We start from the raw sequence: 15,929 nt of genomic DNA on the forward strand, positions 1-15,929 counted from the left end.
TTTTCTTAGAAAAGGACATCTGTCATTAAAAGTAACACATGAACACCAAGATTCCTTCAAGTGTTTGTGTCGCCGTGTCAGCATGTTGGCGTGTCCCCACCCCCAACACTGTAAAGCTAGGGGAAACACTGGATGGGACAGTGGATAGGCGCGTCAGCATTTCCAATATGGCAACCTCCAATGTTGAGCTTCATAATGCATCTTCAGAAACCAATGGGTGGCATCACAGACCATGTTTAATACAGTCACTGGTTTGTATGTGTGTTTAAGGGGGAATCTGCACTCTGTTGAGCTCTACTAGCTTGGGATAGCAAAAATGTTAAATTATGTCCAGGAAGGACTTTATTCTTTTTCATGTACAACTTCAAAAGCACCCTACAGCAAATGACACTTAAACAATTATAATCTCAAATTGGAAAATGTTTTTATGTTATAAGATGGATTTCAGGGATTTCAAGGGTCAAGTGTTTTATCGTGACTTGGAGTGAGGGGAAAACATCAGTAGGGATGTGTTTTGTTTTTGCCTTTAATAATGTCATTGCATTATCTCAGAGAGGATCCCCAGACTGCTTCTGCAGATTTTAAGGTAATCCCATATAATCTGTTGTTGCGCTGGTATCCAAGCGATGAAAACTACTGGATTGAATTTGCTGTTTTTCTTACGTGCATGTATTCTTTGGAGGTTGATGTGTTTCTCCAGGTCCCGCCTCAGATTGACCTCAGCGCCGTACTTGCCCACAGTCCCATCATCCACCAGGAGGAAGTGAGAGTGCAGATTGTTGAGAACATTTAGTTTGCTGAGAGGGTTCAGCAGCGTCTGATACGGAGCGACGATCTGTAGGGTGGACATGGAGGTACAGAATAAAAGAAAAGGGTGGGGGGGGTGAAAAATGACTTCAGCACCTTAATAAAACAATTTAAACTATATCAAAATCAGTGCATTCATGAGACCAACTCAACAGTATAAAGACAGAGGTTATCTAATGTCAGGCTCTCAAAGAGTAAGAAATGTGTCTTACGTCTCTGCCGATGAGATCGTTCCTGTTTTCAATGACTCCCCACGGTGCGATCCCAATAGTGCAAATTTTCTTTGATGATCTTGAACAGTGCTTTTTGAGAGCGTCTCCCACATGCTTGGCCACACCTGTTGGAAGAATAGAATAAACAGTCAAAAAAACCTTCATTATTTTAACAGGGGATACAAGTTTTGAGAAACAAAGCACTAATCAGTAACTTTGCACGTAAAGAGAAAGAGCCAACACCCTTTAGCTGCTGAGACCAAGAGGCTCCATTTTGGGGCAAGTCTTCAACAAATACACTAGCCCTGAGATTGTTGTGAGCCACAATCTTTAGCTAATGGATCTTATGGTTTCAGCAATAATTTGTGAGCAAGGAGACCCTCCCAAGTGGCCAGGGTGCCAGAGAGGCATTAAAAGTAATCACTGGTCTGGGTAATTGACCCTGTGAGTAATGATTTAAACACTATGATCAGACCACATCATCTTAACGCTGCGCTGTGGCTGCAGACACACCTTGGCCCAACGCACAGCAAAATGACGCGTTTGGGGCCCGGCATTACAACTTCTGCAACATCAGCGCATCACACTGATGCTAGTTGTGTGTTTGTGTAGCTTTGTGCACAATGTAAGTGTGTGCAAGTGTTCATTAGGGAATCTGTAAAGGAGCAGGGCTGGAGGGGAGAAAGAGTTATTGAGCTGCCATTACTTTTCAAAACCAGTCATACTTAATCTACTCACAGGAGGCGCATTCACAAGTTAGATGGAATATTTCATTAATTCAATATAACATTGACATCTATTCCTTTTTAATATTTGTTTATTTTCCTGTTTTAACACTGACAAATTGTGTCAACGATTAAAAAGTACCTACAACCACTTCAGGCTAGTTTCATTCAACTTTACAGTCTCTCTGCTGATATTGTTCCACCTGTCGCTCTAATAATGTTCTTCATTCAGGTGGGGGGGAAACAGCTTATTCTTTTATGTAAAATACATCTCAAACTATCATGGTGGTTACTGACACAGTGATGAGCAAGTTAATAAAAAAAGTCCAAGATTTATTTTTGCCTTTATTTGAGAAGACAGATGATCTATTAGGAAACCAGGGAGCAAGAGAGAGTGGGGAATGACATGCAGGAAAGGAGCCAAGAAGTCAGACTTGCATGATGCTTCTAGCAGCACTTTATTAAGTTGGTTGAAGCAGGGCTAACACCAAAGCCTCAATCAAACATTGCCTTTGAAGATATTAGAAAGAGCCGTGCTGACGCACCTCACAGCACACAGACGTAGATATTAACGTAGACTTAGAAATAGATAGAAGAAAAGAATAGATCACCAAAGGAGTGGCTCATTGTCAGAAAAGCTAATCCAGCTATTGGAGGGAGTATCAAACCAAAATCAGATATTATAAAAATGGAGAATCTGTATTTTAAACAAGCTACATCTCAAAAAACAATCCATCTATTTCTGCCGTTTGAGTTTCTGTTCTTTCAGACTGATGATGATGAATGATTGAGCAGCCCAGAGGCTGAAGAATCTGCAGCCTGCTGAAACTGATTGAGTGAAAGCACTGCTTGCTGGTACAGCAATACTTTTGTACTTACTGTTGGGGAAAAAGAGCTGAAAACTAGACGAGCCTGAGGCTAAATAATCTCTACAATGCACCACACACCTGTGTTGACCCCTCCAGTGAGGATCCAGGCCCCGGTAGTGACAGCAGCTTTGATGAGGCCCTTCCCGACCACCTGCTTGATGCGTGGGTGCAGCTCAAAGTTCTGAACTCCTCCATGGACAGAGATGAGGATCTTGGGCAGCTCCATTTGCCACTCCTTCAGCATCAGCTGCAGGATGCTCTCCGGCCGCGAGTCGTGGGACAAACGCGCATACTGCCCAAAGGTTTGACAGACACAAGAAAGTCAGGGTCATGTGGACAGGTTCTTTTTCTCTCCTCAATATCGAAAAGAGGAAACCAACACATTTGGTATTTTTGTTTAAAATATGACAATGATAACTATTATATCAAAATGTCTTTCAGTCAAATGGAAAACTGACTGACTTGTTTTAGCACTAGATTTTAACCATGTGCACAAATACAGGTAGAGTGTAGATCATTTCTTTCTTTATTTTTATTATTTAATATTTTCATACTTGATTTTAAAGTTGCATACACAAGTATTTTTTAAGGAAGTCAAGAAATCTCTATCATATAAGTGCACAGGGTTGAATGTGAATGATAATTGATCTTCACTTTAAGTCCAACTTGGTATTCTGTAATCAAAAACATTTTTCCACAATCCATCTCAAGTTGTCACACGCTCCCCCCCCTGAAGGAAGAGAAGAATTTGCCCTCCTACCTTGGCTCTGTAGGAGTGAGACCCTCCCTGGAAGTTTATGACACCATAGGCATCAGTGGGGCTCGCCTCCGTGTGTTTTTCCACCGACCACTCCTCCACCGTGGGCACGGACAGGTTGGAGTTATCACCCAACTTCACGTCCGAGTACTTGGTGGCCAAGCTGGCTGTGAAGCCAACATGCTGTCGGACCAGCCGCCCACAGCAGCACCTTCAAGGTGATCAGAATCATTTTAATATAAAGTACAATCATTAACTGGAACTTGTAAATGTAAATCATGCCCTTTTATGACAAATGTAATCAGAAGAAAGTGGATGAAAAAGGAAACGTTTAAAAGTACCACACCTCCTGAAGGAAAATGTCTTTTATACCACCCAAAACCAGACATCAATCTTTTAATCAAAAAAGGACCCCATGGTCTAAGATTAATGTTTAGCAACACTGATAAGATTTTATTTATCAAACCAAAGAAATCCATTACAAAGATAAAATATTTTGTTATTGAAGTCAATGATTTATAGAAGAATTCTATTCAGTTCAACCCTCTGCTCATGTCAAGTACAATATGCAATACCATCAATGACTCTCTTTACTAATGCCACTACCTACTAACAGCAACATCCAATCTTAGCTTAGCAATCGTTACTCTGGGCGAGCTTTAGATTTCTCTACACGCTGTATAAGAGTGTTGAAGAAGCTGTACACAGGAGAAAGATGGGATCATGTGACTAAATATTGTGCTTTAAAAGCCTACTTAAGCAAGCATAAAGCATTTGTCTTTATAACTAAAGCCTATGTTTTTACAAACTGCATTAAACTCCCTCTTCACAAATGCTACTATATTGGAGCTTAGGCTAACATTAGCAGCGCTGGAGCTAACTTTGAAGATTGGTTATGTTATATTCGAGCATGCAGAGTCAAACAAGTTATCCTGAAAGCGTGAAAAAAAGGTTTTAAATTGAAAACAAACAGAACAAATGTTTCCTTATAGAAGGAACATCTCAATATGTTCTTTAAAACATCAGTTGGGGAAAACTGTTCCCGTCTATTTCTGCTATTCACAGTTTGTTTTTCAGCTGATAGAATCAATGCTAACTAGCTTAAAAGGCAAAGCCCAGTCTTCTCTAAATGTCTGAAATCCAAGAATTAAGAATTAGCAAGAGCCTCACATGAAACAGTTTTCTGTATTACTATTAAAAACTGAATTAATGATGTATAAGAATGTAAAGCTTAGGCTTTAAAATCAGTATTTTCAAATGAACGTCTCAATCCACTGCTTTATCCTTCAAATAACTTTTATCTATATCCTGTTAAAAAACTAAATAAACCTTATCAAAACAACGGACCTGTATGACAGGGTCGGAGACCTTCAAGGCTGTAGGTGAGCTGTGCTTCAGGTATGCGGTTTCGATTTGTTATTATTTAAATTAATCAACAACCCCTGCTTTTTGTTTTCACACCTGCTTTAATCACCTTAAAGGCGAGAGCGAGCATCCTGACACACAAAGCCTGGAAGTTAATTATTTCCTGAGGAGGGTACCTGTATACCCACAGGCTTTTTTTTCCCTGGTGAAAAGTAACCGGTCGAGTTACAAAGAACTAGTGAAACAAACAAATAATAAACACTTACCGGACTAGCTGTTGGCAGATTTGGCATCCTGGAAGGCATCTGGAAAGAATTTCACAACATTTAAGTATCACAAATGTAAATGTATACAACACACACTGCTTAAATGTAGGGCATACTTTCAAAGTATTATATAATGGTTGGAGTGTGAAGCTCTACGTGGAAACAGTTGTTGAGGACATAAAGGAAGGTTATCTGTCAGCTGGGCACGCCGCCCGAATAGATTGGCCTTTAACCAAGTTGTGAAACCTGCCAAGGGGGGCTCTCACTCTGATCGCAGTCACATGCAGACCTGTGGTCCAGTGTGAAGTGAGACCATGTTCAATAACACCTCAGAATCCTCCTCAGGGCAGCAGCACATACTTTAGTTAGTGCAGAAAAGCCAGTGGCAAATAATTAATGCGAAAGAAAGCTGAAGGAGAAAAGGGTTATCCATTATCACTGAATGTGTGAGAAGAAAGGAAGGAATGCCACAACTTGAACAGAAATGGCTTACACACAAAGGATGTGGTTAAACAATAAATACATGCAAGTGTGAGAAACTTATTCATAGTAAATAACAAAGAATAGACAGAAAGGGTGTTGTTTTAAACAACTTGCTGCTGCTGTACCTTTGACTGAGATATTTCGTGCCTGTCTCTCATGCACAAATTGTATACAGTGACCCACACGCTCAGCCAATGAGAGGCCTTTCTAACTATTTCAACACTGCTTTGTAAGATTCCAGTAAGTCTGGAGAAAATCCTGCTGCACTTGATAAAAGAGCGCACAGTTCCTCACTAAATATAAAAGTTATCGTTTAAAACTAACAAAACAACATAAGTGAGTATGAAACATGTAGTTTACATTCTTCAGAATTAAATAACAGAAATGTTTAAAGGGAAGCCAAATAATGAATATGATTTTGGGTGAATTGATTAGAAGTAACACTCGTAGAATACATGACACAGGTTCACCTTCACTGGTCTTCCCTCACACTAAACGCTGTAATTACAGTCACAGACGTAAACATCAAAATTATGTAGAAACAGACTCATTTTCTCTTCGGAGAGTAGTGGTTAGGGTTTGAACTGTCTTTAAAAGCACACTGTACAATTACAACGTTTCCATGGCTATGGCCACAAAGCACTCTGCAGTGAGTCGGAGCACATACCTGTGGGGGTCCTTTGACACTGGAAGTATGTACACACATTCCCTCTTGGTGAAAGTGCTTTCTATCCAGGGTTTCTGGGACTGTGAACAAAAAGAAACAGTTGCATGTTGAGGGACATTAATTGAATCTGATGTTCCTGCTGCTTTGTTATGTTTGCATTTAATGAATTCAAGCTGCTGAGCTAATTGTCCCCTGTGGATGCTTGAAATAACAATGCTGCTCTGTGTAGTAATTAAGTTTTCACACAAACAGCGCTGACATTCAATCCATTGTTGTTAAGCAAAGACAAGGGAAAAAAAAGTTTTTAAAAAAGGAGCTGAATCAAAATGGGTTTTTAAATCATTTAAAAACATCTTTCTGCAAAATGTTGAAGTCAAACAACCACAGAGGGCAAGAGAAGACTTGTAACCCCCTTCATCTAAGACTGACTCTATGAAAATATGCAGGATTAATGAGATTAAGAAATAAAAACATAATTCCTATATCTATGACTACTAGTGCTACTACAGTTCAGGCGGCACCAAAGCTGCAGGTGTCTGCCAATGCAATAAGACGGTACAAATAATCACTTTTCTTTTAGAGAAAGGGTTTATCACAAAGGAATTTTCAATTTATGCCTCATGTTTCCCCCCCAGTACAGCTGAGAGGGACCGCGTAGAGATTAGACATTTTAATCCTTCCCAGCACTGAGAGGGAAACCTGCAAACACAGTCACCTGCTTCAGACCAAAGCGTTTCAACTATTCCTCAAACTCAAACAATAGTGTTACAACAGCAGCAGCAGCATACAGTAACACAGGACATGTAGTATCACAGGCTTTAGCAGCAGCTTCTGGCTGACGCTAAAAAGTTTAGATTTTGTTAACACGCAATATAATTAAAGCCATTTTGCATAAAGGAAAAGTTTTTAGTAAGCAATTATTTGTATCGATCCCTACAAGGACACAGAGCCAGCTTTCATAGTGCCTCGGTGTTAAATGCTGCCTAAAGCAAATGGTGGTTTACAGAAAAAAATTAACAAACAGGTCATCCTGCGAAGCCACAGAGCGAATACCTGGACATCCTCCTCTTCATCTCTGTGTTTAAGGGCTTTGTACAGGAACATACCAGGACTCCTTCATGCATCTCCTGGACAAACCACAGTCACCACAGCCTCCTCTGAGCACTGGATTATCAGCAACAAACCAATCGATGCCTGCCTCAGTACCTCGGAAAAAAAAAGAGATCCAAACACAATTCCTACACAGGTCTCAAAGTGTACGGTAACCACACAGATCCTGCCCGAGTTAAAAGCTGAGCCATCAGTGAGAAGTTGCAGCCTCCAAAACTCCATCCACTGTTAATCTGTAAGAAGGCACTCAGGGGGCAGATGAATGTGTCTGAGACAAACTAGATATTATACTTAACGCTGGGGAGAAAGAGACAAGGGAGACGGGGGGGTGTGGGAGAGGATTAGTTCATGGGCAGAGGCTTCAATGATATAAACCTAGTTGTCTGCTGAAGACACACCACCAACTGTGATTCATGCAGTACACACATACAGTAAAACCTCTCTTAACAACTGATGGCATGCTCTAACAACTCAAAAGGGCATCCTGACCATTAGAAAAATGACTAAAAAAAGTAAATCCAGATTAGCAGAGGGCTGCAAACTAACATAACCGTGAAATAACAAAACTCACAACATGGCTTCACGTATCAACATAAAGACAGGGGTATGAATGTTCACATTTAGGTCTGAATTCTGCATCTGGTGTGTGTGTGTGTGTGTGTGTGTGTGTGTGTGTGTGTGTGTGTGTGTGTGTGTGTGTGTGTCTATACATGACATAAGCAACCCTTATTATACTCTGAAAATAGTGGCATCATCATTATGGGTTTGGACATGACATGAATGTCTCAAGTCTCAGATACGTAGCTTAAATAAGGCCAACTAAACTTCGGGGTTTCATATGCAGACCTTTAGTAGTATTGTCTATCATTGACGTACATTTTTCTCTCATATAACTAACATACATGTTGCTTATTGTTGTAATACTTGTAATTTTCTATCATTATCTGCTATGCACTTTGTGTTTTATATATCTGGAGGTTTTACATGCATCTTGAACTGGCTGATATTTTTTTTGGATGTGTGAATTTTTTATCTTGAAAGAGAAACTTCAGTTCTTAACTCTTTCAATACAATTTGTAAGTTTATGCCGAGCCTTCACCTGAACCCTTGATTTACCACAAACCATTTATAATCCTTCAATTTAGTTATAATTTCAAAAACGACTTCTTTGGGTTTGAAAACATAGACAAATACACCTGGTAAAATGATGCACTGATCAATAAAACGCTCTGTGTATATGTCCTTAAAGAAGTGATTCACATCACCCTCTTGAAAGAGAATTCATCAACATTTGGGGGAAAAAACTATGATTGATTGATGCATTAAACACAAAGACAGAACCAGAAGACCTCAGCTACGTTAACTGCCTCTGATTCCAATATTTGTGCTATGCTAAGCTAATTCCCATTTAGCAGAACTTTATGAGAGTGTCATAGATATTTTAATCTGAATGATTAAATAAATAACCAAATATTTCAAAAATGTATTTTAAATAGGCAGCAGAGGTTAGAAAGGACAAGTTTCTGACAGTTCACAAAATGGAAGCGCTGACATTGACGAGATTGTCGATGCTAACTTCCCCCAGCTACATCATAGTAACTGGTAAGGGACATTTCATTTACATGTTGTAAACTGTAGCCTAGGTAACATTTGTGAGCTGCGTTTTTGATGTGATGTAATTGAATACTGAGGGTCTTTGACTCCTCAGTGCCCCCAGCTCATTGAATTGATGACGTCATCAGTGTCTGTAATCAAATTCACTACATTATCATTCAGAACTTGCAGAAGCGGTGACAGATGTGGTTCCTCGTCCTGACCCAACTCAATCAAACAAAGTGTTAATAAAGCTGGACTGAACCCTGCTAACCTGTTACCATGGTACCTGAGAATGTCAGGCAACAAAAGGACTTGAGCACTTTAGAGACCCTGCCAAACCCACACACACACACTTCCTCGCTCCCTCCCTCTTCCTTGCTGGCTTCTTTCTCTAAGCTCCAGGTTTTATGATTACTCTGTTCCTGTAGGAAATCTAAACCAACACCTTTCCATTTCTCCTGGGTTCGGTCATTTAGGATGTTATGTGCTTTGTTAAGAGGCAAGTGTGTTTGTTAGTGTGTGTGTGTTCATACTCAACTGCACAAACAAAAGTAGAAAGACACAAATTCGAGCATGTGTTCATATTGGCATCTCCTTCAAGCACACAAAATCCAAACACCCTGAACTCAGAAACCTTGCCAGCTGAGCTCTTCCTTCCCCCCTCGTACTGTTTGCAACAATGAAACGAGCCTGGCTGGTCGACCTGTCAGTCCTCTGGCCCTGCCTGACGTAACACAGGGTTGAGATAACATCTGGCTTAGCAATTCTATTAGCCCTTAGAAAGAGAGGAGGACATGGGGTCAGCGCTGTAGTGTGAGCAGTAGCCAAAGAGAAGAGCCGTTCTCAGGGCACCAACAGAAGCGCTTGAATTTTTGTCCTCAAATTACCTTGAAAATGTGCAATCAAAGTGTAGTGGCTCAGATATGGTTCACACTCGTCGTAATGGAAGGTTGGCATGAGGTTTGGGTTTGAGGAGAAAAATCAGGCTTGGATCACCACCAACATTAAATGATATGTAATTTGAATATTTCATAAAGATTGTAGTTTAAGGTTTTATAACAAGAATCACAATTGAACCACTGGTTCATTGCTATAGCTATAAGCATAAACACAAAAGTAGGGCATCCTCCACGGTACAGTGAGCTAAGGCTCCTGTCATGAAGTTTCTCAAAGCTATAACCTTAATTCCTCTCCACTGTTTCTCTTTGCATTAGCTCACATCACAGGGGAGCTGCAGTGTAGTGCACGATTTCAAGAGGTACCGAAAGTCCAGTTATAGACACAGGCAATGGCGTCTTACATTTCTGAGCTATGTTCGATTACAACTAAAAAGATTAGGAGGGATCTATACATAGATTAACAGATTATTCATTAGAAATCCATTTTATAGAAGTAAATGCCAAACAATCAAATGTTGACATCTACTAGTTGCTTAGTTTTTATGACAATAAATTGAACCTTTTCTGGTTTTTGACTAAAGATCGAAGGATAATAGCCTGGGATTTATGGATATAATGATGGGAATGCATTATTTTCTGAGAATGAATGAACCCAATAATCAGCGAAGTAATCCACTGATGTTTGGTTATTTGCAGCCCTTAAATCAATGACACAAAAACAAAGTACACGCCTGTGTTGACATGCATGTCAGAATCAGAGCTTTTATCAAGTCTACAGGGGGAGAACAGGAAGTCATTTGAAATCCATCAAAGTCATGTCTTTTTAATGCAAGGGCAGGTCTCATGCCACGTTTATCAAAAACAAACTGGAAGTCATGACTCAAGTCTAGCACGTCTCTGTGCAAAGAAATCTTCATTTATAACCTGGCAGGTTTTCCAGCACCAGCAAATTTGACATTTTCATTATAGAGCCACCATAACTGGCCTGTTCTGGGGGATGTGCACTGATGAAAACTTGACTAGACAAAAAATGCCAAGCTATACACTCGTTCAATGAAGACAATGAATTAGTGCACACATGACACCCACACAAAGGTCAGAAGAGCTCAGAACTAAATGTTTTTCAGGTGGGTGAATCAGGGCTGCTCGATTTTGGCATAAAAACATCAGCACGATTAATTTGAAACTGAGATCACGATTAGTAAACACGATTGCTCATTGATTTAAAACATCTGCATGACATGCATTCATCAAACCTGAAGACTAGAAACACTTTAACATTCTGGACACTTTGAAAAACAAGCTATAAAAGAAAATAAATTGTAACAACAAACACTAGTTTGAACCATTAAGCACACTTTAGAAAACCTGTGGACAAAACAAGCGCAACACAGCGTGCGGCACAATAAATGTTTCATCTAGATTATCTCGTTTTCATTATCTTCAAAAGACAAAATGGTAATTGGAATTAAAACTTGATTAATTTCCCATCCCTAGGATGAAGTTGCCTCAACTTGAAGACTCACTTTTACAAAAAATAATTCAATCCAATTAATAAAGCATTTTCATCTAATAAGTAAACTTTACAGTGTTTCTTTTAAGGTTTGTTCATGACATAATCTGAGGCATTGTAAACACATAATCCTTATCAATTTATACTCCTTGCCACATTTTACAGTAGTTTATTGAGGCCTATAAAAGAAAGATAAATGGAGCGAACGGATTCATTCGAGTCTTCAGATAAAGCTGCACATTACAGGGAAGGCAGTTCATGCAGTCATGAGACCAAAGTATGACGGCTCTCCAGCTCTCACACTTGTAGCCCCGGGGAAACTCTGAGAGGCTGCACAGCATGGCCTGATAGCTTGCTGGCATGCCAGAACGACTCCTACCTCCAAGCAGCTCTTTAACCTAGTAATGTACAGCATGTGATGTCTATTCTTCTCAACATCTGGTGCTCTAGGTTATGCGAGCCTAAGAAAACCCAGGTCATACCGGGTCCAGGAGGAGGAGATAGCAGGAGGGGGGAGTGCCAAGTGACTACGCCAAACCAGTCAGCTTAAATAACAAAGCAAACCACTTCTTTCAAAAAATTCAACAAGCAAATCTCTCATTTCCATTGAATACAGCAACACACACATGACACATAAGATAAAGCACAACACGCACAAGTCAGATGAATGCATGACCAGGAGCTACAGCTCTGCAGACTGAGGGGAAGAAGTGGGGGGTCAGCTGGATAGGAACTAAAGGGTAGCACTCCATTCATAAAAATCAACAAACTGAGACTGTGACCAATTTTTGTGAAAGCCCGTGCAGGGTCACTGGAAAAACTTCATCTGTCATGGTCAAAAGGGCAAGTGTGTGGCGCAAATGGATTACAAGCGTGAGATAAGAGAGATTCGTGAGGCATGCAAGTTACTCTGTAGGGTGGAATACACCAACAGTTACACAAACACACACACACAATACATAAACACTGACTCTGCTCTTCAACATAAAGTGATGCGAGACCCTTTTCTACCCACTCACAAAGCACTAAAGCCTGAGCTGCTGACTAGTTCACCCATCTGATGTTACACTATGATTGTTCTTTGCAAATAATAAAACTTCGTCCCTGATTAGTTACACAGCTCAAATAACAGCGAGCGCTCTGCATTAGTTTATCAGACGGTTATCATGCTATAAGAGCAGCAGCACAAGAGTGTCTCTCATCATCCAGGGGGGTAAGCAGGGGCATGTGATCGGCTCCAACTAGCATTGTGGCAAATAAAGCAGCGGATACTCTGGGGTCTCATCGGATACAAGAACAAGTGTATCAATACTGTAATATAAGACTGAGGGGTAATGACACTTTCCTCATCTTACAGGCCAAGAATGATGTCATACTGTATTTCGGACTGTTCAGTTGGAATGAAATGTGTTATTAGGTTTTAGGCCATGCATCATGATTAAAGTCTAAAGTCTACAGTCTAAATGTGTTATTAGGTTTTAGGCCATGCATCATCATTAAAGTCTAAAGTCTAAAGTCTAAGTCTAAATGTGTTATTAGGTTTTAGGCCATGCATCATCACTAAAGTCTAAAGTCTAAAGTCTAAGTCTAAATGTGTTATTAGGTTTTAGGCCATGCATCATCATTAAAGTCTAAAGTCTAAAGTCTAAGTCTAAATGTGTTATTAGGTTTTAGGCCATGCATCATCACTAAAGTCTAAAGTCTAAAGTCTAAGTCTAAATGTGTTATTAGGTTTTAGGCCATGCATCATCATTAAAGTCTAAAGTCTAAGTCTAAATGTATTATTAGGTTTTAGGCCATGCATCATCACTAAAGTCTAAAGTCTAAGTCTAAAGTCTAAATGTGTTATTAGGTTTTAGGCCACGCATCATCATTATAAGTTAGTTATTTTAACCTCTTATCACTGTGTGTGTTTGTCTATTGGTAGCAGCAATAATGAAAATAATCGCACATACAAGCATCTTAAAAATGACTACATGAACTATCCTGTCTCTCACTTCAATAAAATAATGATTTACAATCATCATTTGTGGTGGGTAATGTCTCAAATTCATGAGCAGTAGCTGATCTACAGAGACTATCACTGAAGCATAAACCTGTATTTTTCAGGCCCTCATTGAAACCACCACCAAAGCCATATATTCCTATTTGGTTCATTTATTCACATCAGTTTTATTTATAGAAAAATACACTACTACACATAGAAACTCCTAGTCCAAACTATTAACTAGGTATAAAGTGATAGGGAGTCTATGTTAGCCAGGCTCTCCCACACAGTGTACTAACAAGCCTGTGTGGTCAAACATGACACACAGCTTTTGGCTACAAGTCCTCTTCTCTCTTCATTCACCCTGAGCTCCTCCGTTTGCTAGACCAAAGAGGACTAGACAGGAAATTCATGAGAAAAACAAACAGGTCGTGCTTGTCACGGAGAGGAAGACGAGAAATTAACAGTGTCTGCAGAAGGCCTTACACATTTAACCCTGGTCAAAAAGCAAACAGGCTGGATGAGTGTGCATACACAGGTTAAACAAAAGGGCCGAGATGATAAAGGCACTATTTAAACATGGCTTAAGTTTGCAGAATAAAGATCATCCAATTTCAGCGGACTTGGCAGCCGCTCAAGGTGGCATTGACGTGTTACTGGCAACGACAGTGTGCCATGTCCAACATCTGAGACAGCTGACAGAAATGTGTCTCAAACATAGACTGTAAATATTACGTTCCATTTCACATCAAAGCCAACGGCTAGGCTGCTATCATCCCCTACTGCTTTCCTGCTCGTCCGGAGTTATCTCTATAAACAATAAGTTAACATTTAACTTTTCTACAACACAGTTAAAACAATTTTTTTAAATATACAACTATGGTCATTAGTTATTTGTCAGAGCAGTTACTAGACTTTGTCAGTGTTAGCAGACCAAGGTACATGTAAGAAACATTTTGAGGCTAATGTTTACATTTAAATTATCACATTGTGTTACAAATCATTACTTGGGTGTAAGAACATGTTTAAGGATAAGAAGTCTGTTTTAAAACGATAAAAGACGAGAGCTTTGGTGTCTTTTTTCGTTTCGTTGTTGTTGATGAAACTACTGTTAGACCATAAACTGTAAATAAATATGAGACATCCAGAAGAAATCAATATTACAAAGCATACAGTTCATGTTACTGTTCTGACAAAAAGAGGAATGTCTGTGTCTTATATTTACTGATGTCAACAGCGATGACGGTGAACATGACAATTGAAAAATAAATATTTAGTATTTATTATAAGATATTTGTTTTCTATAGAACCCCGTGAAGTCATGGAGTCTGTGGACAGTGTCAGCTTCACACCAAAAACTTTAAGTATTAGAAAAAATAGTATTTAAGACTGGCATCTATTATTATGAGTTGCAGCTACCTTGTTCAATATTATTCCTGCAGATGTGGCTAATAACAAAAAAACACCCTGAGCTGTCACATGTAGTTAACTGTACATTTTGTCTTATCTGAGGCATTAATTGAACACCTTTGTATTTCTCCTATAGACACAGTGTGGATTATTGGTGACTTGTCCGTCGAGGTGCCCAGAGAGCTGCAGAGACAGAGGAAGAAACCTGAGCCTCAACAACATCTGCATTTGTTGGTTCTTCTGGGGTGGACTTATTGTGAATAACTCTTATCCTGCATCAAAGCAAAACTGATGAGTCATGAGTGTGTCCATAGAGACATGAGCTATCAGACCTATTTGGATTTTTGTACCAGGTACATCTCTGCTGTAAAAACAGACTCTTTTGAATGTGGTTTTTCAGATTAAATAAATATTTCTATATAAATGCACTCCTTAGTCTCTACTTATGAGTATACATTTCAGATTTGAAATGACAAGACTAAAATGTGCATTAATGCTCAGCTCATTAGCTAAGGGAAGGAAGTCTACTTTTACACAACTTTTTATTTTATTGACATTTTATTTTACCAAATACTAATGTAGTTAATTTCTGAAAGTGGGATGGAACAGAGTCATTGCAAACATATGCCCTTAAACACAGTCCCATTCTTCTATCAAGATACACCGAGAGTAAATAAGATCAATAACTTGTGAATAAAAACAGTTAAAAATGATTTAGAAATGTAGTCTTCCCAGATCAATTTCACATAATATCAACTTCTCCTATCTAAACTGGACAAAGGGTTTTAAAATGGGAAGAAAATGGTTTTGATTGCAAGTTGTTTGGAGGAGATCTATTTTTATTTGAACAGCATGAATACAGTCTTCCAAGGTGCAAACCCTCCTCCTCCTCCTGAAGCTTGTGGAGCTCGTTGATGTACTGCTGTCTTATCTGCTGGCCATCTTCTCTCACCAGAACTTCGACTGTTGAAATGTCATTCAGAAGAAGCTCGAGCATGTGACATGGATCCGGGAGAACATGGACTTTTAGTGCGGGGTCTTCAGGATGGCAAAGAAAGAGAGAACATAGCAGTTATTCATTAAATCATTTTTTTGTTCTCATCTATTTTTCTGTATTCATCTGTGTGTAAGAGCACATTTATAAATGATATTCCACATCAAATTGTCTCAGATTTTGGAGGAAAAATTGAGCAGTTTATTGTGGATAGTACTTCATGTTAACATGAAACAAATATAACCTGAATTATTTAAATCATTAACAGG

The 15,929-nt window shown here is 39.3% G+C and overlaps 1 protein-coding gene across 3 annotated transcripts in view; it reads right to left on the minus strand.

Annotated features, from left to right (window-relative positions):
• trpm7 (transient receptor potential cation channel, subfamily M, member 7) overlaps nt 1–15,929 on the minus strand; it is a 42,581-nt gene that overhangs the window by 24,256 nt on the left and 2,396 nt on the right. For all 3 annotated transcript variants that reach the window (XM_061041940.1, XM_061041950.1, XM_061041959.1), the window contains exons 2-7: nt 6,152–6,231; nt 5,002–5,040; nt 3,374–3,581; nt 2,692–2,905; nt 1,020–1,144; nt 664–835 (exon numbers count right to left, since the gene is read on the minus strand). In XM_061041940.1, coding sequence (XP_060897923.1) covers nt 664–835; nt 1,020–1,144; nt 2,692–2,905; nt 3,374–3,581; nt 5,002–5,040; nt 6,152–6,231 — 838 coding nt within the window. The remainder of the gene's footprint in view (nt 1–663; nt 836–1,019; nt 1,145–2,691; nt 2,906–3,373; nt 3,582–5,001; nt 5,041–6,151; nt 6,232–15,929) is intronic.

The sequence above is a fragment of the Labrus mixtus genome, chromosome 1 (assembly GCF_963584025.1).
Source record: "Labrus mixtus chromosome 1, fLabMix1.1, whole genome shotgun sequence".
NCBI classification, from domain to species: Eukaryota; Metazoa; Chordata; class Actinopteri; order Labriformes; family Labridae; genus Labrus; species Labrus mixtus.